Source organism: Synchiropus splendidus, chromosome 1 (assembly GCF_027744825.2).
Source record: "Synchiropus splendidus isolate RoL2022-P1 chromosome 1, RoL_Sspl_1.0, whole genome shotgun sequence".
NCBI lineage: Eukaryota > Metazoa > Chordata > Actinopteri > Syngnathiformes > Callionymidae > Synchiropus > Synchiropus splendidus.
In genome coordinates this window covers 62,841,607-62,864,761 of record NC_071334.1, presented here as the reverse complement: position 1 = coordinate 62,864,761, position 23,155 = coordinate 62,841,607, and the positions used below count along the sequence as shown (strand labels likewise).

General features: G+C 42.2%; 4 protein-coding genes across 9 annotated transcripts; 3 read left to right on the top strand and 1 right to left on the bottom strand.

Annotated features, from left to right (window-relative positions):
- Positions 1-91: 91 nt before the first annotated feature.
- LOC128752848 (zinc finger protein ZFMSA12A-like) lies at positions 92-3,423 on the bottom strand. 3 transcript variants are annotated; one of them, XM_053854522.1, is made up of 9 exons: positions 3,059-3,423; positions 2,691-2,896; positions 2,454-2,552; positions 2,100-2,386; positions 1,969-2,027; positions 1,727-1,845; positions 1,213-1,648; positions 661-1,116; positions 92-590 (listed from the first exon to the last, which is right to left on the bottom strand). In XM_053854522.1, exons 2-9 carry the CDS (start codon positions 2,784-2,786, stop codon positions 355-357), a joined length of 1,788 nt encoding a protein of 595 aa, XP_053710497.1. In that variant the 5' UTR covers positions 2,787-2,896; positions 3,059-3,423; the 3' UTR covers positions 92-354. The 3 variants fall into 3 exon arrangements, with proteins under 3 accessions (XP_053710497.1, XP_053710495.1, XP_053710496.1); XM_053854520.1 differs by having other exon boundaries at positions 3,308-3,420; XM_053854521.1 differs by having other exon boundaries at positions 2,691-2,891; positions 3,308-3,420.
- Positions 3,424-4,722: 1,299 nt separating this feature from the next.
- Positions 4,723-11,275, top strand: LOC128765842 (vesicle transport protein SFT2B-like). 4 transcript variants are annotated; one of them, XM_053877036.1, is made up of 11 exons: positions 4,723-5,118; positions 5,243-5,473; positions 5,546-5,644; positions 5,729-7,223; positions 7,458-7,547; positions 7,616-7,701; positions 7,781-7,862; positions 7,931-7,966; positions 9,241-9,299; positions 9,364-9,393; positions 9,461-11,275. In XM_053877036.1, exons 4-11 carry the CDS (start codon positions 7,155-7,157, stop codon positions 9,495-9,497), a joined length of 489 nt encoding a protein of 162 aa, XP_053733011.1. In that variant the 5' UTR covers positions 4,723-5,118; positions 5,243-5,473; positions 5,546-5,644; positions 5,729-7,154; the 3' UTR covers positions 9,498-11,275. The 4 variants fall into 4 exon arrangements, with proteins under 4 accessions (XP_053733011.1, XP_053732993.1, XP_053733002.1 ...); XM_053877045.1 differs by lacking the exons at positions 4,723-5,118; positions 5,243-5,473; positions 5,546-5,644; positions 5,729-7,223 and having other exon boundaries at positions 7,230-7,547; positions 7,624-7,701; XM_053877018.1 differs by lacking the exons at positions 7,458-7,547; positions 7,616-7,701; positions 7,781-7,862; ... (2 more) ...; positions 9,364-9,393; positions 9,461-11,275 and having other exon boundaries at positions 5,729-7,150.
- Positions 11,276-13,592: 2,317 nt separating this feature from the next.
- LOC128765276 (T-box transcription factor TBX19-like) lies at positions 13,593-18,673 on the top strand. The gene is made up of 8 exons (XM_053875887.1): positions 13,593-13,843; positions 14,491-14,767; positions 16,127-16,261; positions 16,343-16,404; positions 16,483-16,538; positions 16,627-16,761; positions 18,099-18,195; positions 18,313-18,673. The coding sequence occupies exons 1-8, from the start codon at positions 13,593-13,595 to the stop codon at positions 18,470-18,472; spliced, it is 1,173 nt and encodes a 390-aa protein (XP_053731862.1). The 3' UTR covers positions 18,473-18,673.
- Positions 18,674-18,844: 171 nt separating this feature from the next.
- On the top strand, positions 18,845-23,120 carry pcid2 (PCI domain containing 2). The gene is made up of 15 exons (XM_053875874.1): positions 18,845-18,938; positions 19,265-19,333; positions 19,422-19,511; positions 19,607-19,680; positions 19,750-19,817; positions 19,887-19,926; positions 19,998-20,052; positions 20,199-20,302; positions 20,393-20,468; positions 21,059-21,200; positions 21,309-21,409; positions 21,478-21,551; positions 21,858-21,983; positions 22,653-22,776; positions 22,848-23,120. The coding sequence occupies exons 2-15, from the start codon at positions 19,298-19,300 to the stop codon at positions 22,935-22,937; spliced, it is 1,200 nt and encodes a 399-aa protein (XP_053731849.1). The 5' UTR covers positions 18,845-18,938; positions 19,265-19,297; the 3' UTR covers positions 22,938-23,120.
- The last annotated feature ends 35 nt before the right edge of the window (positions 23,121-23,155 follow it).

Here is a 23,155-nt window from a genome sequence, read left to right as displayed (position 1 = left end):
CTTATTTTGGACTTGCATTTGTAGCATGAGAATTGTAGTAGCATGTAGTAATTTCCTTTACAATAAAATTGAATAGCAGCAGTGAGGACAATAATAAACACTTTATTTGTACATACATTTTGTAGGCCCAAAGAGGTCAACAAACTTAGCAGTTGTGGATGCTGGATCACAAATTTAGTTTTGATATTTTCATCAGCCAGCACGGGGAAAACAAAAACAGAAAAAGGTGCTCAGCATAAAGTTTGTTGCAGAATCTGACATAACATCCGCTACTGTCAGGGACACTGTAAACATATTGTCTGTGGACATCAGCAGGGGTTTCTTAGTTATTCAAAAAAGATTTCATCAAGTGGTTTAGTCAGCCTTCCCCTCCGCTTCATCTGATACTGGCCTCACTCCTGCCACTGGATCACTGCCCTCCACGCAGTGGCTTAGCACATGTCTATTGAGGTGAGTCTTGCGAGTGTAGCTCTTATTGCAGATAGAGCAAGCAAAGGGACGATGGCGCTGGTGAGTCAGCATGTGCTTCTTCAAGTCAAACTTCCTGCGCAAATGTTTGCCGCATTCGGTGCATGTGAAAGGCTTCTCCCCTGAAACACCACAGAAAGTTAACTGATGCAGACCTCGATAGGTAAGTTGGTTGTCAACCACTTTGCTCACCAGTATGGATGCGGAGATGCTCCGTCAGGTGACTGGAAATGGAGAAGGACTTCCCACAGTCACGGCAGGTGTAGGGGCGCTCACCCGTGTGTGTTCTCCTGTGCTTCTGCAGGTCTCCACCGGAAGGCCAGCCCTTCCCACACACATCGCACACGTACGGTCTTTCTCCCGTGTGACAACGCACATGAACATTGAGGCTGGCAATGGCTGTGAACCTTTTGGGGCAGTAAGGGCAGCAGTGCGGTCTCTCGCCACGATGTGTACGAGCATGTCCCTCGAGGCCATGAATCGTCTTGAAACGCTGGCCACATTGAGCACACAGGTAGTGGCTATCAGGGACATGGCTGCTCCGATGAGCCTTTAAGCTACTGAGAGAACCATACGTCTTGTTGCACTTGTCACAATGGTACGTGCGGTTAGCATGACTTCTCTGGTGGATACGCAGTAGAGTCACACCTGCGGACACAATGATTATGCTTGTCAATACACACAACTAATTGTTTGTCTGCAAAGACAGCATCAGTATGTAAAGGTCACCAGTTGTTTCCTCACCAGAAAAGCTCAGGTCACAGTAACGGCAGTCATATCGCGGTGCAGTGCCCTCGACGGCATGTGCCTGCAGGTGGCGCAGCAACCGGGCTTGCGAGCTAAACGTTTGCTGACAGACACTGCAGCAGTGTGGACGCAGCCTCTGTGGGGGCTCTGTTTCCTCAGCAGAGACACCCTCCTTGTGATGTTTTAGGTTGTGACTTATCAGGCTAGAACGTAGCTGGAACTCTGCACCACAGACGTCACAGACGTACAATGGGCGGTGGCAGCGCCTATGAGACTGGAGATCCACCTCGCTGCCAAACACTGCATTGCACTGAAAGCAAACATGAGTGGTGCGAGGTCCAAATGAACTGGGGTCCTTCTGGTTACTGCTGGTTTTAGGAAGTAAAGTCACAGAGGATCCACAGGACCGGTTTGTACGCAGATGTCGAATAACCTACAATAGGTTAGAAAAACATGGTCAACTGAGCGTGTCAAACACCAGAGTAGGGTCAAGAAGATGTAGTTACGTCACCTGTGATCTATATATGAAACACTTTCCACACTGAGGACATCTGTGTGCCACACGCTGGGAATTGGTAGAAATGTTGTTCAGAGACGTGACCTCAATGGACGACTTTTCATGTTGGTAGACTTTTGACAATGAGAATGGTGGATCAAGCAGGAGACTTAGATCATGGACGCACTTATATTAAGTAAAATGGGTTGCCAGTCCAAGAAAACAGTTGAAAAGCAGTGTTCTCATTTTATCTTTACCTGAATCACTTTTTTCTATCGATTGCTGACCGCAGAAATAATCAGATTGTTCCCCTCCCCTGGAAAAAAACAGTGTTGTCTTTACACAAAATAAAATAATATCAACTGCATTAAAACAGAACAGGTCTTACCTCTCTGTGCAGGTTTGCTCCTGATGAACTATTAACACCACTGGCTCAATCAGATCCTCCTCAGCTTCTACCAGCGCTTCAGTGCCCTGGGTTGACTCGTCTGTTTTAGTGCAAGGGTCGGCATCTTTGGCCAACTGACTCAGGAGAAGCTTTTCTGTGTCCAAGTTAATGTTGGATGAGGGAACTTGACTGACACGACAATTTTGATTTGTCAACAGCAGCTTCAGGTTTTCAGGCTCTGGCCCTTCAAGACACTCATCCAATACAGCGTCAAGCCATAAAGCTGTCTAAAATGTGAATAGAATATTCAACAGGTCACAAAAAGAACACTTTCAGAATATATTGGAAACTCACTTTTGTGAAACTTGGTACAGGAAAAAGCTGTTCCAGACGACAAAGGCAGTCAGATAGTAGAATCTTTATGGCGGCATCCATATTTGGGTCTGTAACATCCTGAATGCGTAAATACATTAAATTTGTTAGAGGGAGATGGGACAATTTGACGTGACAGGGAACCCTGTACTACATTTGCAGAATATATAAATTGGGATGACAGATACGAAAATGATGTGATGATCACCGCAAACCCACCTTGCCTTTAAGTGCCAGAAAGAGAAGGCTCTTCTGAGTGTCTGTTAACAGTTCAGGAATTGCTTCTGTTATGAGACACACAACATCCTCCAGCATTCTATAATGATTCACCCGTTTTTGCTGCACAATTTGCCATAGTGCTGCAGTGAGCAGCCGCAGAGGAGGGACGAGTAGACGAAGGACAGGAAAGGGTGGTGTGACCTGCGCTGGAATGGAACAGATACAGTCACTTACTTTGTAAATTGCAATGCGTGGAATTACAGACAGTCATGTCGACAAAACAAATCATGCATTTCAAAACTTTACTTTGGTCATAATCGGTCAGAAACTTTGCGGGAAATAAAATAAGAACTTCACCATTCAAATACCTCAAACACACAGCAACAAATCTCTGGCTCTGAGTCAGTTGGTTAAAAGAATAATAAGTCGACATTTTTGTGACGTAGGACATTAAAATGAATTCCCACTCTTTCCCGTCAGCTAATACCCGTTAGCTTCTCACATGTGATAAAGTAACTTCATTGTTAAGACGCGGGAAATGAAGTTAGCAGCAAATAACCTCAGAGTGACTCGCAAGAGTTGCGCTAAACACAAGCCAACATTACGAACTCACGAACCCATGTCTGGCAATTGAGCGTCCAATTCAGAGTAAACTACGACACTTGCGTCTCCAAGTCTAATTAGCGACAGAAGCTAGCAGCTACTGTTTACAAGTCCTCCGCCCGCCATGACACCGGATGCAGAAAAACAATGACGTCACGTGAGTGTTTCTCGCGCTTTGAAATAAAGTGGAAAGAAGAATAGTGACCTCCAACAGAAAATAAAATAATTTTTTAGGTGAAAAAACGTTGAAGGAGGAATTTGCCATGCTAGTCAACAATTGGATGTCGTTGTCATTTTCATAAATATTCCGAATTTATGTGCCTGCTCCCTTTTCTTCCAAGGGAAAACCCGATCGTGTTGGACACAACTCCTATGTTTCGTATTTCACCCCCAACAGGTACCTACTCATCGACGAACTGCCTCTGACATTACCAGCATCCAACAGTGTCTTCAGCGTCACTGTCATTTCGTCCGCCTGCAGCCACTTCTGGAGAAGGAACTATCTAGATATAAAGCAGACTTTTTGACAAAATGAAGGAAATGTCTTACCAGGTTTCACATAACTGTCACCCAACAGAAGACTCAAGCGTGGCACTCATTTCTTGGGACTGTACACAGACAAAAATCAACCTAAAATTACAGACACACAACTGAGTGCCAAGCATATTCAGCATTAACAAAAATGACATATAAGTAATGGTGTTTCACTCATACAGGGTTGAAGTCAAAGACTCACCTTCCCACATCAGTTCATTCAGATAGAAATCTACAGCATATTGAAGGAACTTGGAGTCCGAGGTCAAGCTCAGTGGAAGATCCTCCAGAAACTTTTAGATAACCACTGGCTGTTGCTGAAACAGAGGGTCAAGCAACCTCCTGTGTGACACACAACCAGGTCTTGTTAGCCTGTGGGGAGCCAGCCTCAGGTGAGGCTCGATACACCCTGAGATCCTGGGGTGTACAACTGAGGGTCTGTTGTGTTGGGACCAGAGCAGCATGAGAAAAAGACCAATGAGAATGCCGCTCACCCGCGACACATCTCCATAGCTGTGGTAAGTATCGATGGTCATCTAACACCTAGGCACCCTCCTCGGTCGACATCTGGGCTTTAGCCCAGTAGAACATCTACAAAGTGTCCATGTACCATAAGAAATGTCTGCACTAACATATGATATGATAGCAGCTTTGATCTGAGCCTCCCCTGGATGATTGTGTCTTTCTCATTGCCTGCTACGGTATTTTGTCTGTAGAGCCTTTTAATCATGTTAGTATTCCCATCTTCTTTGTAGTCATCAGGTGGGAGAAATGTAGTCTGTTTTATAGCTCTGCTTTACTGTCATGGAGACGGAGTGACTTACCTGCAGAACCAGTGATCCAGTAAACCAGCTTATCTGACACTAATCTCCTGTGATTAGCAACAGCAGAGGCTCTGAAAGAGTCGGACACTGACACCAAGACAGACCTGAACCTTTGCCTATTTATTTGTCGTCAAAGATTGCGCTCGTGACAGGAATAATATTGTTTCTTCAAATTGCTAGGCTAAAACACTTTCTGAATCTAGATGGATTCTGCAGAAGACAATGCATTTTCAGAGGAATTGGCCTCTTTGACGCTGAAGAAGGAGGACGAAGATGAAGAGAGAGAAAGTGAGGAAGAAGATGAGGAAGAGGATGCAAGGATCTTCAACACTTGGATGAATCAGTATCGCAGCACTCAGAAGAAGATTCAGGGAGAAGAGGAGGTCAGAGAAAGACCGCAGAACTCCGACGGCATGGAGCCGCTGCAACAGATGCGAGTTGGCCGGCGGGCATCCCTGCCTTGTCCGGTAAATAATTTGTTGAAAGGTTCTTTTTGTTTAGTTTGCTATGTTCTGTCAGTCAACAAAGAGCTGTCCCTTTTCTATTTCATACATTGTCTTTATTTTAACTCTGTCATGCTACACTGTCCAGGCAACTTTGACGGCAATGCAGTTGTCTCGGCTCCATTCAACCACCCGCGCACCAGTGACAGCAAAGGTTCTTCTTCGTCGCTCCTCCTCCCGTCGTCTTGTGCCCTCGTCCCAGGATGTTTCCGTGCCTGCGCCTGCCACGGAACGAAGACCCTCTCTTATCCCGCCAATCCCTGAAGTGGTTGCTCCTGAGAAAAGAAGCCATTTCAGGAGACGCAACGTAATGTCTCTGGTGAGTGTGCATGTAATATCCATCCACTGCGGTCAGACTGACTTGGGTTGGTTGCGTGTGTGTCATTTGTAGAGTGATGCCGACAGTCTGTGTATGATTTGTCACAATGACCTAAATAGAGGAAGTGGTGGCTCAAGAGAGCTTCAGTGTTCACACACCTTCCACAAGGAGGTAAATGTACTCTTCCGTCTGTGGAGTTATCTACTTGCTCATCAAATGTGATCATAAACAATGCTTCTCTCTGTTGTCATGCAGTGTATTGAAGAGTGGCTGTGGAAAAAGCAGTCATGTCCCACATGTCAGGTCCAGGTCTTTATGCCCCAGCCGCTCTACTGGAGTTCCACCAGGGTCAAAGTTCCTTGACAGTGGATGCTACTACATCATGATTTGCTGCTTTGAAATTATCAGCAAAGAAACAGATCAAGGACATATTCTTTCTTTAAGATGCGGCCAAACCTTACCGTGGCAACCTCAGTGTATGAATGTGTGTGTTTAAGCTTATCTATTCTAGTGAGGCTCAATTTTGGGGAGAACAACTTGGTGGGGCCCTCATGTCGTTGTGGGGCCCTTTTGCCACACCCCTCAAGGTTAAGGCTCGATTTGAGCATGAAGACTTCAAAACAACAAGGTCACTATAATTAGATTTATCTTTGGTTCTGACTCCTGATTAAGTATAACCATGTGTTTTGGATGGTGAGGTTGAGGGGGAGAGGCTGGGGAAACGGTTATGGCTAGGAGCGGACCCCACAAAGATGATGTGATAAACCTGTGTGCGTGAGAAAACCATAAAAAGCTGACTCTTTAAATCTCCTACTTGTGAATATACTTGACAAATGCAGTATGTATTGATGTATTGTACTACGCCAACACTACACATGCTTTTTACCGTCTTCTGTCTATTGTGTCTTTCTTGCACCGTCACCAAGACACACAAGAACTGACCAAAGAAAAAATGGCCTCAATTTAAAGCTACTTAAATTTACCTACTAAAATATTATGAAACAAGGAACTAAAATATATAATATTGATTGTAAATAGTTTCATTCTACATATATTGTATCTAATGAGTTTCAAAACAAATCCTAAATATTGGAAGCGCTGGGAAACAGAATTGTGGATAAAACATGTAGTTATGATATAAAGGCCCTTTGTTACCAGGTGTGTTCAAGCAATATTAATTGCTAGAAAAAGGACACATATCATCGCTGAAAAAGGAAAGCGCTATATCACCAGACAGCCAGTCAAGTGAAGCGTGCCAATTCTTGCAACATTTTTGATGTTTTTGTTGATGTCTGAAGAATTTTATAACTACAATAGAGTAACTACAAATTCTTTGCAATATATAGACTTATTCTTCCTTATTCTCATTGGAGCACAATGGACGAATTTTATTTAATTTATATTTTAATTGTATCATTTTAATTCCATTTATATTTTATCACACATCAAAGGCAAACAGGTGAGACGAGTACACATGGAAAGCAAGCTTGTTGACAATAGCCCATCCCCAGTCAGTTCATTCCATCCAGCCATCCGAGGTGGAAACAACGACGCCTGTTCACTGTCTGTTTGGAAATAGTACTGCAGCCGGAAGTAACGCACCTGACGCTGGTCGCTCGCTTACCTGGACCCCCGACAAGCGCGTGAACCCCGAGTTGTTCGCGTCTGAAGAACGAACCCGATGGATAAACTGAAGCGCGTTCTCAGCGGGTCGGACACCGCCAACTCCGACGGAAGCGGGATAATAGAGGTGACGTCATACGCAGTCCGTTAGTGTCGCTATTAGCCGACTAGCACATGATACACACTTTTAAAGTCCTCTTTTCACTTTTAACTTGTTTTGCTAATGATTAACAAGCGAGGTGTCTGGCTTTTGTAATGTGTCCAGGTGGCCTTGACGAATCTGTCTGCTGCTGACATATGTGTGCATATTATTAAATTCGATGAAGTTGAACTATATAACAAAATACATGACTTTATTTAGAGGGCTAATGAGGCAACAACTCTCTCGTGTGGGACCAGAGTCAAGGGCTTTTTCTTCTGTTCTTTGTTGGGTGTCGTCTGCTCCGTTGTGGTGAGTCATTTGACCAAACATTTACGTTTGTTGTTTAGAATTATCCATAGTAACTTTGCCTTTGCCAGGGAACCAGTCTGCTGTGGATTCCCCGGTTTGGCCTCGCTGCATTCGCCATCCTCTATAGTATAGGAAACATCTGCTCTATGGGAAGGTACCAAACCCAGAGCCCCATACAGGTCTTTGGTTTCCAAAGCAGGCAGCGTTTCTTCATTTTTGTTTGTCCACAATAGCATCATGTTTCTGGCGGGGCCCTGCAGACAGATCAGATCCATGTGTGCTCCAGAGAGAGCAATTGCCGTTTCGGTCATGATGGTGAGAACATGTCCTCTGACTTTTGCCACCATGTCTTGGTAGTGATGGAATTGGATGTGTTTCCTCAGGTATGTCTGGCCTTGACGCTTTGTGCAGCTTTCTGGGTAAGGCCTGTCTGTCCGTCTCTCTGTCTTTCTATCAATGATTTTGAAATAGGGTTTGATTTATGTATTCTGTTTTCACTTTCTGCACTTGTACAAATACAATACAATAATAATTTTTTTAGCATTTCCACCTGTAATCAAATTTTCCTTATGATGTGAAATAAAATAATAATAAAACATCAATAAATAAAAAATAATTTCTAATTCCAACAATTCTAGGTGACCTAAACTGAGTAAATGTCAATATGTTACCGTAGTTCCTGTTTGTTTGTGGAGCAATGTATTGTTACAGCTATTAAGATGAAAGAAGCACAATATTAATAGTACACATTCTCATGAAGTGCAGTGGTACCTCGGTTTTCGGACATCCTGGACTTTGAACAAAAATTTAGAGATTTCTTTTGCTTATGATTTCGAACAAAAATCCAGAACTCGAACGCACCCGAAAAAAGCAGGAAAAAGCATAACGTGCGCGGACCGATCAGCTGACCCACAACGCGCTTTGTTGTTGTGTATAACGCAGCCTCTGTATGCAGACGTGTCCCGTTAGCTACATTTACTGACTGTTTTTTCTTCATATTGAGGGGTTAAACCTTTCCTGTCTCCGCACTGGACCGTGGTAGAGTGTCACAGGGGAGGTGCTCGCTCTCCACACCTCCGAGGCTGGAGCGCTCACTCCAGGGTTTGATGTCCTGTTGTGGGCTGGAGCTGGGACAGGGATGAGGCGAGTCTGGGACAGAGCGTGACTTGGTTTATGACTTTGTCACAGCCAAACTGCACAGAAGCGCACATTCAGAGCTGGACACGCACCGGACACCTCTTCACTTCTGGAGAGACGTCACTCACTCTGCAACCCCTCCCACATGCAGCGGCCACACACATAGAGGAACAGCGCACCTGCAGCAGACACTCTACATTCACTCCTACAAAAGCCTATTTTAAGGCTTGGAACGCATTATTTCTTTTTCCATTAACTGTAATGGGAAAAATCAATTCAGATTTCGAACAAAATGCTTCTCGAACGGCCATCTGGAACGGATTGTGGTCGAGAACCGAGGTAACGCTGTACTTAAAACAAAATCAAATATAGTTAAGTAATTACTGCGGCGTAAAAAAAAATTCACAAGGGAACCACACGATGGAAACTATGCAAACGCTGTGCACACAATAATTTCTAGTTCAATACAGATGATGAAGTTTCCCTCTTCAAAGAAGAGAACACCTGAGGCTATAAAGTATTTTTCTAACTAAATTGGCTTGTTCTGTCTGTCTAGTGGAAGAATAATGGCCTTGCTCTCCTCTTCTGTATCCTGCAGGCTCTGGCCTTTACATGGTAACACACGTTCATATTATCTGATATTGTAAATGTATTTCATCACATTTATTTGTCTTTGCAGGTACGGACTGTCATACGTTCCCTTCATAAGGTACATATTGACATGCAACTATGATACGTTTTGTTTATGATGCTAATTGTGTGTATGTGTGTTTCAGAGATGGGATCATCAAATTATGTACTTTTTGCCTCTAAAAGTCACACGTCGACCCTTCAGGAGAGGCAGGGTAATCCTGCGACTGATCTCCATAGACTCTTGTCTTTGGTGTCTGTTTCCTTTGCAAACACTGTTTCAATACTTCATCTTCTGTTGGACTGTTGAGGTGGAGCACCGTGGAGAGGCCACCCCGGAACACACTGAGCCGCTAAAACACACCCTCACACTAATGTGTACAAACGGGTTTTACGTGTGTAAGTTTCTATTTATTTGTTTTATGCTGCATAACAGCTGGGAGCGATAACTCCTCCTATTTATCAACCATGCCCTCAGAGGGTCGCTGTCTTACATATCTTCTTGTTACACACTGCGTCATGCGATTGAGACGGGCTTGAAACGCTCTTAATGATTTAGTGACACTGCCACATTATAATTTAGGGAGGATGAGAGTGTGCTGTGCCAGTGCAGCGAGTGAAAGTGTGCAAGTACTCCGGATGAGCTGATGATTGTGTACTGATGGCAGTCTGCGCCATGGACTCTGTAAGAACCGTGTGTATTTATGTTGGTTTGGAATTGTGTCAATTACCTTATTTATTTGAAGCAATACAGAGCAGGTAGCTATTTTCTCTCACCATTGTGGCTTCACTGTTGTTTCATCTGTACTACAGCTACTCAATTTTAGTTTCTTCCATTGAGTTGACTGTTTAATAGCCTTACAAGAGTCGATCCATGCAATGTAAGCAGTTACTCTGACTGTCTTTGTTTTTATAGGAAATGTGCATGTGTTCCCTTCAATCGTATCGGTGCCTTTGAAAGATTCAAAATTTGCACTGTCAAAATACAGTGTTATAAAGCAAGAAAAGAATAAAAAAAATATTTCATTTGAGTTGCTGTCACCCTGGGATTGTAGTAAACCCTGACGTGAAACATAACAGAGTAGGTGAAACTAGACTTCAAGTTTGCACCGCAATTAAGCGTCTTTCCACCTGTGCAGAAGTTATTTTGCGTTTTGTGATTATAAACTTACGACGGTGCGCCTTTTTCACAGCCCTGGAATGAGCAGGATAGGGTTAATTTAAGTTAAGTCGAAACGTAATACCTTGATGCAAATTTAATGATTCATTTATGGATAGATAGATTCACAGCACAAAAGCAAGAGTTTCTCTCAGCTTTTACTCATATCACAATTTTGACAAACTCAAGAACGAAAATTCTGATGTTGCCTCTCATTCTATTTTATTTCTAGATATGCGTGATGAAAACAATATTTTGTGATCGTAGTCTGCACAACTGAGACTCAAATACATGCATGTCAATTATTTTTCTTTTTCCTAATGGTGCTGCGTTTCTGCTCATCCTGAATGCAATGCAGCCATATGTACAGGTTGACCCCTAGTGGTGACCAATCACCGGTCCTTTTTCAGTACATGAGAAAAGTACCTTTTTGCTGGATCTTTAATTTTTCTTCATTCTTAAATTAATAACATTGTTACAAAAATCAGCTATTTCAGTCATTTCATGTCGTCATACAAACATGAAAGTGGATTTATTTGTCTTGTGCTTTATGAAGTGGAATTGTCTGGTTCGTCCTCATTTTTAGCTGCAACATGTCACATGACGGGAAGTAGACCTTCTCATAAATCCAAATGAATTGATAATACAAAACGACAAAATAATAAGTATAATTTTACCAATAGCCCTCATTAAAACAAGAGGAAATGCATGAATAATTTTAGCAACAGTTGCCCTTTTCTACTAGGCTTGACAACCTGTCTCCCAAAATTCCTGTGCACGTGCCTGATGGGTGGACAAAACAACTTAAATATGTACTCCTTCAATGTAAATAAATGTCTTTGGTTGTTGTTGTTGTACTCATTACAGAGCTTTTGTCCTCATCTTTATCAGGGTTGTCACGGATGCTTTATCTCCACATGCACAACAGTCTTTAAGACGGAAAGCCAACAACCAAAGTGACTTCTTATTGACATATGACAACCAAGTGGAGCCTATGCTCAGTTGCGTGTCAAGTATATAGACAGAAAAAGTGATGCATTTGTTTTGGGAAAATGTTTTTTTTATGTTATAATATGATACATGAACATGAAGTACAGTATGCTCTGGTCTTACGTGATTTTAGGAAGCAAGGAACTGCATGCATTAAAGTTAAATAGGATTTAAAGCACAGTGCACTAAAGAACGTATTTATTTTCCAGCAATTTATATGAGTGTACTCTGTGTACTTAATAGCCCTCAGAAAAAAAAAAGACTTTGTTTCAAGTATATCGTAGTAGAGATATATAATAAAACTAAATTGAAATCAGAAAGTACCAAAACAACAACTTGCTCTTGGTGAATTTAACCAAAACATCCGAGCTTCTGTCAAGAGGAAATGAATCGTTTCCATGGTGACATGACGGGGTCATACAGGTGTGACGATTGTGAGTTGCAGGTGTGTGGTTTCAAAATTAAAATCAAAAATGAACATTTTGAAAATGAGCTATATCTTCTTGTTATCGACGCAAAAGCGCCATGTAAACAGACGTAAGCTACAGACATGTATGATGGATGGATCAAAGTGCGTGCGTGCTTTAATCAGGTGACATCTTTAGCAGGATTTACCGACTTACTGACATCAACCCACTTATGTCCATGTGCGCACTACACAATACACACATTCAGACACACTGGGGGTGTCATATTTCAGCTGTGCACATGAGTAACCAGCTGACATTTTGCCCATCAATTGAGGACTTAAAGCAGCAGATCAGTCGATTTACCACCTTAACTGTACTGTGGAGGTTAAAGGTCAACGTTGCCAAAATTATCATAATGTCAAACATTTCAACATTTGAATTTGTAGTGAACCACTCGTTTGTCACATTTCACAAATGCAGTGATTGACAGCGGGCATGGGGGAGATGAATGGGCCAATGAGAGCGGCCACAGGCTCCACACTCACAACACACATGGAGCGGCTCGGGTGATGAAGAGCTGCTTTCGTTGCTTGACGTTTGTGAACCTCTTTCGAGTCTGTGATCAGCTTGTCAGCCTGCAGGTCAGTTTTCATTGTTTCTTATTTGCAGTACTTGCTAAATGACTAATTTACTATAAGAATTTGCCACTCATTGAAGTTCTGTTGATTTGAATATTTTATTTTTTACTGACTCTAATTGTGTTTTAAAAGACAAATAGATCCTTTACATTTAATTTATCTCAATTGTCAGCTTGAAAGTGATCAATGTTCGACTTTAAATCATACGGTCTGACGGTGCAAATGTTATTTAAAGTTTGCTTGTTTTTCTTTGAGGCATTTTTTCATAAATTATATTGAACCTTCTTTTTTTGTGCTGGCTATGAATTACATGAGCTAGAGCGATGATAAAAACCTAAACTAAACGGTAAAAATCAATAACACAGTTTCATGTAATATAAAATATGCTTCACACAATTTGTCCGTTATATACGTAAGATACGACAAGTCCTGCCAAACTCTGCGTTTGGACTGCCACTCGTTTGTAAACTGACTCATGCTAATAACAGTTTAATTGAATGTCCACCTTTAGTGCATGCTGATATGCAATTTGGATGCTTTGGTTGCTTGTTACTAAAAAATATTCATGTTTGTTTTATTTATGCATTTGTTTATTTAATTTTATTTATTTATCTTTTTTTTTGTGTTGCGTATCATCCATTGGTATTAGACGAAAGTAATATCAATGTCAATAATAATACTTTTCTTTTGTAATTTTTCACTATATATCTCCTGAAAGACTAAAAATTTAAAAACCGAAAACATGGAAAACCAATGTGGTTATTACTATTTCGTAATTATAAATTTTATTATTACAATAATAATAATAATAATTGTTGTTTTTGTGGCCGTTATCTATAATAATAATAATAATAAGAAGAAGAAGAAGAATGGTGCAGCAAGAAGGTTCATGTTATGTCTTACATGGATTTTCTCCAGTCTATCCTGCTTCCTTTGGATTAACTCAAATTCTGTAGGGATTGTGAAGGATGCTCCGTCTACGTACAACTGATGCATTTGGGACTGGAGCCAAAATGAGTAATAATAATAATAATAATACACAATTTGTCATTAATTCTTTTATTTCATTTACTTTTTTGAGATGAAGGTCGAAGGCCAATCAGAGAGCACAGACGATTCTGGGTCAGTGTCTGGTGTTGGAAGTGAGAGAGGTCGGGTTGTTTCTGACCACTGCATGTCGAGGCTCCTGAGAGCGGTTGAGAGCCAGCTGGAGGCTGGGCTAGCCAAGGGGGACCCCATGGAGAAGGAGCTGCGTGTGACCCTGGAGGACAGTGACCTGTGGAGGAAGTTTCAGAGTGTCACCAATGAGATGATTGTAACTAAGAACGGCCGGTGAGCCATAACTCGATGATGATTGTTCATCCAACTCAGAAACTACACTTTTTTTGTCTTTGTCTTTGTGTGTGTCTGTGTGTGTGTGTGTGTCTAAGCATATCTATCTCAGTGGGGACCAATTTTTGGGAAAACACCTCCTTGTGGGGCCCTTTTGCTGGACACTACAAGGTTAAGCCGCAATTTGAGGATGAAGACTTCAAAACTACAAGGTCATTATAATGGGTTACAGTTTTCTTCAGAGTCCTGGTTAAGGTTAGCCATGTGTTTTGGGGGGTTAAGTTAAGGGTGAGAGGCTGGGGAAAGGGTTATCTCACTGAGCGGACCCCGCAGAGATGGCTCAGTCTTTCACAAGACACTGATCTTATGAGGACTTTATGCTTTGTGCGAACATTTTGGCCGGTCCACATAGTGAGTTTTGAGGGAGAAAAACGTCAAAATAATTTTAGAATTATTTAGAATTAAGTCTAGCCATGTGTTTTGGATAGTTAGGTTTAGGGGAGAGGCTGGGGAGAGCATTATGTCAATGAGAGGTCCTCACAAGGATAGAGATACAAGTAAGTGTTTATGTGCGTGTGTGTGAGTGTGTGTGTGTGTGTGTGTGTGTAGCAAGAGCTCTATTTAACATTTGTCCATGTGTATGTCAGGCGGATGTTCCCGGTCCTGAGGATGAGTGTCTCTGGCCTTGACCCCACATCCATGTACTCTTTATTCCTGGACTTTCCTCCTGCTGATGGCTTTCGCTGGAAGTTCATCAATGGAGAATGGGTGTCAGCTGGCAGGGCCGAGCAGCATGCTGAGGGGCGTGGCGATGGTGGTGTCTACATCCACCCTGACTCCCCAAACTTCGGTGCACACTGGATGAAAGCAGCGGTGACCTTTAACAAGGTTAAGCTCACCAACAAAGTCAATGGAGGGGGACAGGTATGGAAAAGGAAGTGGACATGTTCAAGTAACTCATCAAAGTGAATTACAAAGGTGATAAAATCAAGATGGAAGCAACATAAACGCTAGGATGGAACCAGCAACCTCTCAGTCTTTATATGTTAACGTTGATTTGGATGTCTTTATTCAACAAAAGATGAGTCACACGCGATCATTGGCAGTTGTTCACTCTTCACATACAACTTCACTCTCTGCAACCAACTTCTTAAAAACTAACACGTTGAAAGAATGAACTTACTGATCAACTCAAACATTTTAGCGTCTCAATTGTCATGTTTCTATAGTATTCGTATTTAAAATTTGGGATTAATCATTGTGCTTCCTTTACTGAAAGAGGTTGGTTTTAACTGTATCAACCATCAGTGCACTCCACTTTTTGAAAGCAAACATAAATATCAAACAGGTATTTTTTTTATTTTTATTTTATTTTACAAAATTACATGATTGAATATGAAATTGAATCAGTGGTGTTGTTAAAATCTTCTCAAAGCTAATTTGCTCATACAAACATTACGCTTGATTGATTTTAAAAATCTGGTTGTTCCTTCATTCATGCTTCCCTTCCAGTCTTTTGACTCCCATATTTTCTCTGCTCAAGAGTCAATCTCTCTCTCTCTCTCTCTCTCTCTCAGTTGTCGAGTGGGAGAGAGACCCTAAGCTCTTCTGATCCACTTCAGTCTCTCACTTCACCTCACCGCCCCCTGTAACCACGGGAACTAGAAACACAACTCTTAAATGGCTGGCAGTAGTTCATTGCTTCCCTTTAGAGAGCCTTTGCACACACACACACAAATGCACACACACCTGCTTTTCATCCGAAATTGGCAGTAATGTTGTTTATATTTACCCCATTAAATATGTCTGAACACACACATATCTGCGCGCACAGTCACACACTCAGGTTGAGTGAAATAATTGCCTTGCTTATTTGTACATTTTGATAATTATGTTTTTACCAGGGTATTCATTTACCCATCATCCTTCTGATGGACTAGAGTCTAGTCCACACACAGTCAGACACACAGACGCAGAAACACACACGGTACTGAATATAAAAGTGATTTGTTTAGTGTGTTGGCCTCTGCTACTGCGCTGTGATTGGTTAATTGGCCTTGTTAACGACGGTGGAGAGATTCTTTGTTTGAAGACAAAGATGCCTGCACCCCACTCATCCCCCCTCTCCAAAACTTGCTCATTAAACCTTCCAAACAAACCGATCCTACATTACAGATGAGGGTGGCTGCTATTATGCCCTGTGTATCTGCAGTCACTTTCTAATCTGCAGAAGTATGGATTTGGTTTACAAGTGATGACATGAGTTGTGTGTTTGTGTCGTAGATCAGCCTGTGCACTCTGCATAAATATGAGCCTCACCTTCATATTGTGCATGTCGGATCTCGTCACCGTCTGGTGTCCAACTTTTCCTTCAAAGAGACACAGTTCATCGCTGTCACGGCCTATCAGAATGAGGAGGTAGCGTGCCAGCATCATCAATAATAAACACATGTTCCTGCTGTTGACGTTAACGTGACCGTGCCTGTGTCATTTCAACAGATAACAGCGCTGAAGATCAAATACAACCCTTTCGCTAAAGCCTTCCTCGATGCAAAAGACAGGTGTGCTTGCTTGCAGACACAAACACACACGTGTTCCAAATTCACTAAAATTGTCCGCGTGATGCCTGTTTTTGGTAGGAACACATGTAAGCAGGGCACAGCAGATCCACCTGATGGGCGAGTTCGTCAGACCTGTATGCATCGGCACATGAGGCACTCAGGTTTTTATTTGTTAGTGTAAGACATTTTAAGTATTGAGTGCATTTGTGTGTGTATGGGCAGGCTGGTCATTGTGCTCAGCTGGTCAGGTCGGAGGTTTTCCCCGCGATAGACGCCTGGCCCAGCATCACTATGGTTACACTGGAAGACACTCACCTTATCCCACCTCTTACCTTTCACACTGGTCCCACCCTCCAGGTGTGTATTCAGTTGTGTACATGTTTTGTCTATGTGTTCAGGATGTGTTTGGTTGGTGTACCTGTGAAGCAGGGGTCGGGAACCTATGGCTCGCGAGCCAGAAGTCACTCTCTGTGAAGGAGTCTGGATCTTTAAACAGCCCCATCAGAGAATGGAGTACTATTTACTGTCATAACTAACCACAGCTTCTCTGACTGCATTCCAACTTAGCCATTGTATGAGGTGCCATCACCCTCAACAGCAAGCTCAGTAACTGTGACTTCCCGTGATGCTCTGTAGCCCAGTCAGCCAATCACATTGAATTTTGCTCGCAAATGAGCGTCGTGCTGTCAAGATTGCGCCTGGTCACATCAGACCAATGACGTTACGGGTGTTTTATTGACAGTGCTAAAATGTGCTGTTTTCCTCTATATGTATCGCCACTTCTTCTTCCCACTTCTCTTCTGTTCTCGGAGCGCCGTGCTGCTCAGCCGTCTAGCTGTAGAGGCGGAACCATGTTGTAGCGACCAACCATTGTGATAAGTCGAATGGACTGCAAGGCATCATGGGAACCGTTTCTCACAGTTTGTTATTGACTTTTATTAGTCCAATAGTGGGGAAAATCAACATGTCACAGCAGCCAATAAAGACAAAGACACAGACACATATGGAAGACATTAAAGGTGCATGACAAGAATCAAAGACAGGACCAATGCTGCTACCCTATGTCACATTACTGATGGCAGTATTGGAATCAGAATCAGAATCAGAATCAAATTTCTTGCCATGGTCAGTGGGGATCCCACCAACTAGGAAAGTGTTTTGGAAAAAATGCTGACAGAAAAAATAAAATAAAAAAAATTCAACAGTCTGACGGCCGCGGGGAAGAAGCTTGTTCCTGTGACGGGAGGTTCTGGTCTGGATGGACCGTAGCCTCCTGCCAGAGGGAAGAGGAACAAACAGTCCATGTCCAGGATGAGAAGGGACGGCTCTGAACCGACCTGCACGTCTCTGGGGCCTGGAGACATACAGGTCCTGAAGAGGTGGCAGGCTGCAACCGATCACCTTCTCAGCAGAACGTATGATGGAGAGATATGCTGTATTGTAGTTATGTACGATACACAGTTTGTCATCACCATTTCACTGAAGCATTCAGTATTGCTAGATACCAATAGATATCTATGAGTGCGTAGATGCATAGATATATAGCTCTCATGGAATTACATTTTAAAATATGTGTGTAAATAAATGTGTTTTCCGACTCTCTCAGTCCAAAAGGTTCCCGACCCCTGCTGTGACGTATGTGTATTTGGTCCATTCTTTCATTGGATGGCAAGTAATGTATTTTTCTGAAGTAGTTCAGAGAGTATCAGATGGATGGAGTTCAGCCCCACCCTCTTCGTCCTCCTCACTCACAGGAATCAACCCCTCCTCTCAGCCTTGCCACAACTCCAGGTAACAAACCTCACACAACACTTAGCCTGCAAGTGGATCCATACTTTATTCAAACTTGACCATCTACTGGTCTGATGGTGACACTTACCTGTATAAAAATGAGAACTTTCTTTTTAGTCAGTACCCATGTCTCTGGGCGGTTGGATGTGGCGAACAAAACACCCACTCACCACAAGCTCTGTGTGGAACAATGGGCAATGAGATGCTTTTGCAGCCTGCCGGTCACTTTCAAATGGGTGGAACCAGCTGGCCCCCGGGTCCAGCTCATGCCATCTGAGGTGAATCCGACATCAATTGAAGAAGCCCTGTTCCTGTGCACAGTATTGTTGCAATTGTTGTTTCAATCTGCATTATACAAAGTGAATGATATTAACTTGCTCCTGTTCCTGTTGATGGTGTTGCTTAATCCACAAATCATCCGATTATCTCGGTGTTTGTTCAATAAACATTTGCTCATTCAAATATAATTGTGTATGTAATGTCTCACTTTTCCTTTAAATATGTATAACAAGAAATTCATTATTGTCGTTTCATCGCTGATGTTGACATGGGCGTATTTACTGACCACTCAAATAAATACCAGTTACCTTCATTGTTATCGTCATTGCTCCCAGATTATTTTGAAAAGCCAAATATCTTTCCGCGGAGCCTTCCCGGATATCCTGTGACGTAGACGGACGTTAAGTAGTGTGGTTTGAATCGTTTTGCTCCACACACTTTCAAGACAACCGTTTTAATTAAAGGTTAGTGGCATTTCAGGCTTCACGTTCTGTGTGGATAATTGTGAGGTTTGTGTTTGAACGCTCCACTAAACTGTATTCATGTGTAAACAATAAAATGACGATAATTGTGAACTGGCTCATTTCGACTTATTGGAATTCAATGACATGTCGCTACGTTTTTCGATTGTATGTCTAAACATATTCACATTGATTATTCATCGCCGTTTTTAAGACACCTAATTTATCCAGTCAAACTTAGCCACATGGAAAGTCGAATGAATGAGAAGACACTGCGTCGTCGTGTAAACGAGTTTTGTTTTTAAAAAGTCCGTGTTTATTTACTGTAGGTTGACGGACGTAGGCGTTGTATCGATGATATCATGGCTCACGTGACCATCAACCAGTACCTACAGCAGGTGAACCCTCCAAGAAATAGATTCTAGAGAAAAATGCTCATTTGGATGCATGAACAAACACATGAATGTTGGAAATGGTGTGCTCCAGATCTATGAAGCTGTGGACAACAGAGATGGACATGCCTTCTCGGAGCTGCTGTCATTCAAACATCCTCATGTCGCCAATCCACGTCTCCAGGTGAGACCCGTTGTCAATGTAGGCATTATATTTATCCCGAATTTATCTTTGTGTGTGTGTTCATGTGTGTGTGCGCGCGTGTGCACTTGCACCAGCTGGTAAACCCAGAAGAAAAGTGTCAGCAGATTCTGGAGCCCCCCTATGATGAGCTGGTTGCAGCCCACTTGAGGTAGGATCACTGTTGAACTCTGTATATTCTGGGAGAAAAGAATGACCCCTGACCTTTTCTTTTACTCAGGTGTACATACGCAGTGGCCAATCATGACTTTATGGAGGCGTACAAGTTTCAGACCATAGTGGTCCAATATCCTTGATGATCTACTTGTTTAAAAGCTGGTCACCACGACATTGCTGTTGTTTCTTGACTTTATACATCATTCCTCAGAGCATTTCAGTCACACAAGGAAGAGAACTGGTGAGTGTGAGCCTGGTATGCAACAGATATTGCATTTATTTTGGTTGGTTAAATGCATTCTCATGTTTCAGGGCTCTGCCGGTGATGTTCTCTGTTACACTGGACCTCAGAGTCTTTGCTAATAATGTGAGTATCCTACGGCACAAAATGCTCTGAGTGTTTGTGATATATGTATAGAATGTAGCTAATTTATAATGGCATTAGTAAGTTCCAAAATTGACTGCTAATTTATGTCAGTTGTTTTATATTGTAGTCATTTGTGTCCATTATAGGCAGAAAAGCAACTCCAAAAGAAGGGAAAAGGTCAGCCGGGTGAGATGTTGGAGAAAGCTGCCGAACATCTGATGAGTGGTTTCAGAATCTGTGCGAGTGACAAGTATGTAACACACACACACAGACACACTTACACACACACAGATTACATGAAACTCTTAAACACCCACTCAAAGAGCCTTTGTATTTGTAGTCGTGCAGGGATTGAAGACTCAAAAAAATGGGGGATGATGTTTCTGATCAATCAACTTTTCAAGATCTACTTCAAGGTATGTGATTTGATTTTTTTTTTCATGTCCTCCACTGTCTGAACTGTTCCATCACACTTTATTGATGTTTGATGATGTAATTTGATGTGTGCATGATACATTACCAGATTTATTGAATGTTGCACTAGGAATAATTTGTTGGAAAACCATCTTGTTTTGGTTAGAAGACTAGTTTGGTTCTGTTGTTTCTCATCCTACGGTGTGAGAAGAGCGACTGTGAGAAGAGTCAACTGAGACTGGGGTGGAAGTGAGCAATTAGCAGTTGTGTTTTTTTTTAATCTGCTAATCAGAAATAGAAAAAACTAGTAATGCTGACTAACTGAGGCGTATTGAAAATGTATTACACTCACACTTAACTAGATTTATTGCTCAACAATCCAAGTTCACTGCTAATAGAAAAGTGAAAATCAGCCACTCAAAGCAGAATGTGCTCTTTAACCAGCAACTTACTGCCGTGATGAAGATTTCGAATTGAAAATACATTCATATTCTGTTGCAGTACTACAGTTGAAAAATGCCCCCTTTCGCGTTTGTACTTCAGTGCTGCAGATTCAACCGGACTGATGTTTTACACTCAGTTTTCTTGACAGATCAACAAGCTGCACCTTTGCAAACCTCTGATCAGAGCCATTGACAGCTCCACTCTGAAAAACGACTACAGTACAGCGCAGAGGGTCACGTACAAATACTATGTTGGGCGAAAGGCCATGTTTGATAGTGACTTCAAGACAGGTAATGCTGATGTTGATTAACATAAATATAATATGCTCAAGTTGACATGACATGGCAGGTTTATGTGTTGTGCTTTATGCTTTTTTTTTCCTTTGTGCGTGTGTGCAGCTGAGGAATGTCTGTCATTTTCGTTTCGCCACTGCCATCGCTCCAGCCAGAAGAACAAGAGAATGATTCTTATTTACCTGCTGCCAGTCAAGATGCTCCTGGTCAGTTCCGACAACCATGGGGGTTGAGTAAGGCCATTGCTCCGACTCACTGGTGCTGTCTGTTGCAGGGCCACATGCCGACGCTGCAGCTACTTCGTAAATATGATCTCATGCAATTTGCTGATGTCACCAAAGCCGTCAGGTGAGCAACAGGCTAAGGGAGTCACACTTCAGATGAGTGGACACACCCTTCCTGTGATGCATTTACATTTTATTTTAATCTTTAACCTGAACAGTAATAGGATTTTAGATCGATGTCTCATGTTACTTTAAATAATGCCAACTTGGTAGATTTTAGTCTTCCATTATAGATGTTTGATGTGAATTGTGTTCGTATTCCCAGAAGGAAATCAAACAAGATGTTGGTGTCATTGAATCCCACACATCAGTCACTCAGTCTTGTGCTTTAGAAATGACCAGTACTTATTTGCCTGTGTTTGTGAGTCAGTGAAGGGAACCTTCTCCTGCTCAATGAGGCTCTGACCCGTCACGAGACCTTCTTCATCCGGTGTGGAATTTTTCTGATTTTGGAGAAGCTGAAGATCATCACCTACAGAAACCTGTTCAAGAGAGTGTAAGAGTCTCACTATTCCACCTTTCCAATGAGGATCTGCTGACTGACGCCTGCTTTTCTTCTGGTCCAACCTTACGGACCGTGTCATGCTCATTGGTGGTCTGCTTTTCACTTAGGGCAGCGAGGGCATGGGTTCATGGATTTATCTCATTTCACTTGATGGATCATTTTTACCGCTGCTCTAAGAGTAACATATGTGCTCATGGTAACAGTTTATAAGAGTTAATGAAACGAAGTAATGAAGTAATTATGGTGGTATTTAGAGTGAATTTCAGTGACCATTGAGTTAAAGTAGATACTAGTCAATACTCATTATTAATAACTGGTTAATATGATGCTAATTTATGGTTGTGACACATAGTGTAACTGTGCTCTAAAACATCACCATAAACAAATGCTAATGCTCATTAAATGCTAAGTCCACCTACCAAGCAGGTTCTTTTTATTGTCCATGATTCTGAAGCACTTTCCTGGTTAGATATTGACATCTGTGAGGTGGGAACTTATTTTACAATATGGCCGTGTCCTAGGAAGTTTTATAGCACCTTCTTACCTGTCATGTCAGTGATTATGATGGCTGAAAATAGAGATTTTTTTGATCGATATGATTCCTCCTAAAGTGACATGCAACGGTTCAAAATCTAAGCAGTTTAAAAATTGTTTGCTCAGGTACCTTCTACTGAAGAGTCATCAACTGCCACTTGACTGTTTCCTGGTGGCTTTGAGGATGATGAAGGTCGACGACACTGACATTGAGGAAGTTCAGTGCTTGCTGGCTAACCTTATTTTCATGGTAAACTCACAAATACGCGATCACTGTTCTGAAGGCCGAAGACAATTCTAATGTTTCTTCTTCTGTCGCAGGGTCACATCAAAGGTTACATTTCTCATCAGCACCAGAAACTTGTTGTCAGTAAACAGAACCCATTCCCAGCTCTCTCCTCAGTCTCTTAGACGTCCACTGGGTCTCCCTGCAGCTCGCCCGACAGCTACTTGGTTATCATTTAACAATAAAAATGTTTTTTTTGGTACTTGTATTTCACTTCTATTGTAATCTAACCCACCTAGTCATGTGCGTGGCTAGTTTCATCTTTCAACTTCGGGATGTCAAACTGAATCCACCTCGACCCCCAGCCCGACACACACACATATGTTTGTGGTGAACACCAAAG

What these genes read in the sequence shown, in the direction of transcription:
- LOC128752848 (XM_053854520.1), bottom strand. An exon ending in GATAGAAAAAAGTGATTCAG is followed by an intron (nt 1,846 to 1,968) that starts GTAAAGATAAAA and finishes CATTGTCAAAAG; the next exon opens with TCTACCAACATGAAAAGTCG. An exon ending in GTTTCATATATAGATCACAG is followed by an intron (nt 1,649 to 1,726) that starts GTGACGTAACTA and finishes AACCTATTGTAG; the next exon opens with GTTATTCGACATCTGCGTAC.
- LOC128765842 (XM_053877018.1), top strand. Translation starts at nt 4,855, where the DNA reads ATGGATTCTGCAGAAGACAATGCATTTTCAGAGGAATTGGCCTCTTTG. An exon ending in GGGCATCCCTGCCTTGTCCG is followed by an intron (nt 5,119 to 5,242) that starts GTAAATAATTTG and finishes TACACTGTCCAG; the next exon opens with GCAACTTTGACGGCAATGCA. An exon ending in GACGCAACGTAATGTCTCTG is followed by an intron (nt 5,474 to 5,545) that starts GTGAGTGTGCAT and finishes TGTCATTTGTAG; the next exon opens with AGTGATGCCGACAGTCTGTG.
- LOC128765276 (XM_053875887.1), top strand. Translation starts at nt 13,593, where the DNA reads ATGAAGGTCGAAGGCCAATCAGAGAGCACAGACGATTCTGGGTCAGTG. An exon ending in ATTGTAACTAAGAACGGCCG is followed by an intron (nt 13,844 to 14,490) that starts GTGAGCCATAAC and finishes TGTGTATGTCAG; the next exon opens with GCGGATGTTCCCGGTCCTGA. An exon ending in CAGCCTTGCCACAACTCCAG is followed by an intron (nt 18,196 to 18,312) that starts GTAACAAACCTC and finishes CTTTCTTTTTAG; the next exon opens with TCAGTACCCATGTCTCTGGG.
- pcid2 (XM_053875874.1), top strand. Translation starts at nt 19,298, where the DNA reads ATGGCTCACGTGACCATCAACCAGTACCTACAGCAG. An exon ending in TCGCCAATCCACGTCTCCAG is followed by an intron (nt 19,512 to 19,606) that starts GTGAGACCCGTT and finishes CACTTGCACCAG; the next exon opens with CTGGTAAACCCAGAAGAAAA. An exon ending in AGAATCTGTGCGAGTGACAA is followed by an intron (nt 20,303 to 20,392) that starts GTATGTAACACA and finishes TTGTATTTGTAG; the next exon opens with TCGTGCAGGGATTGAAGACT.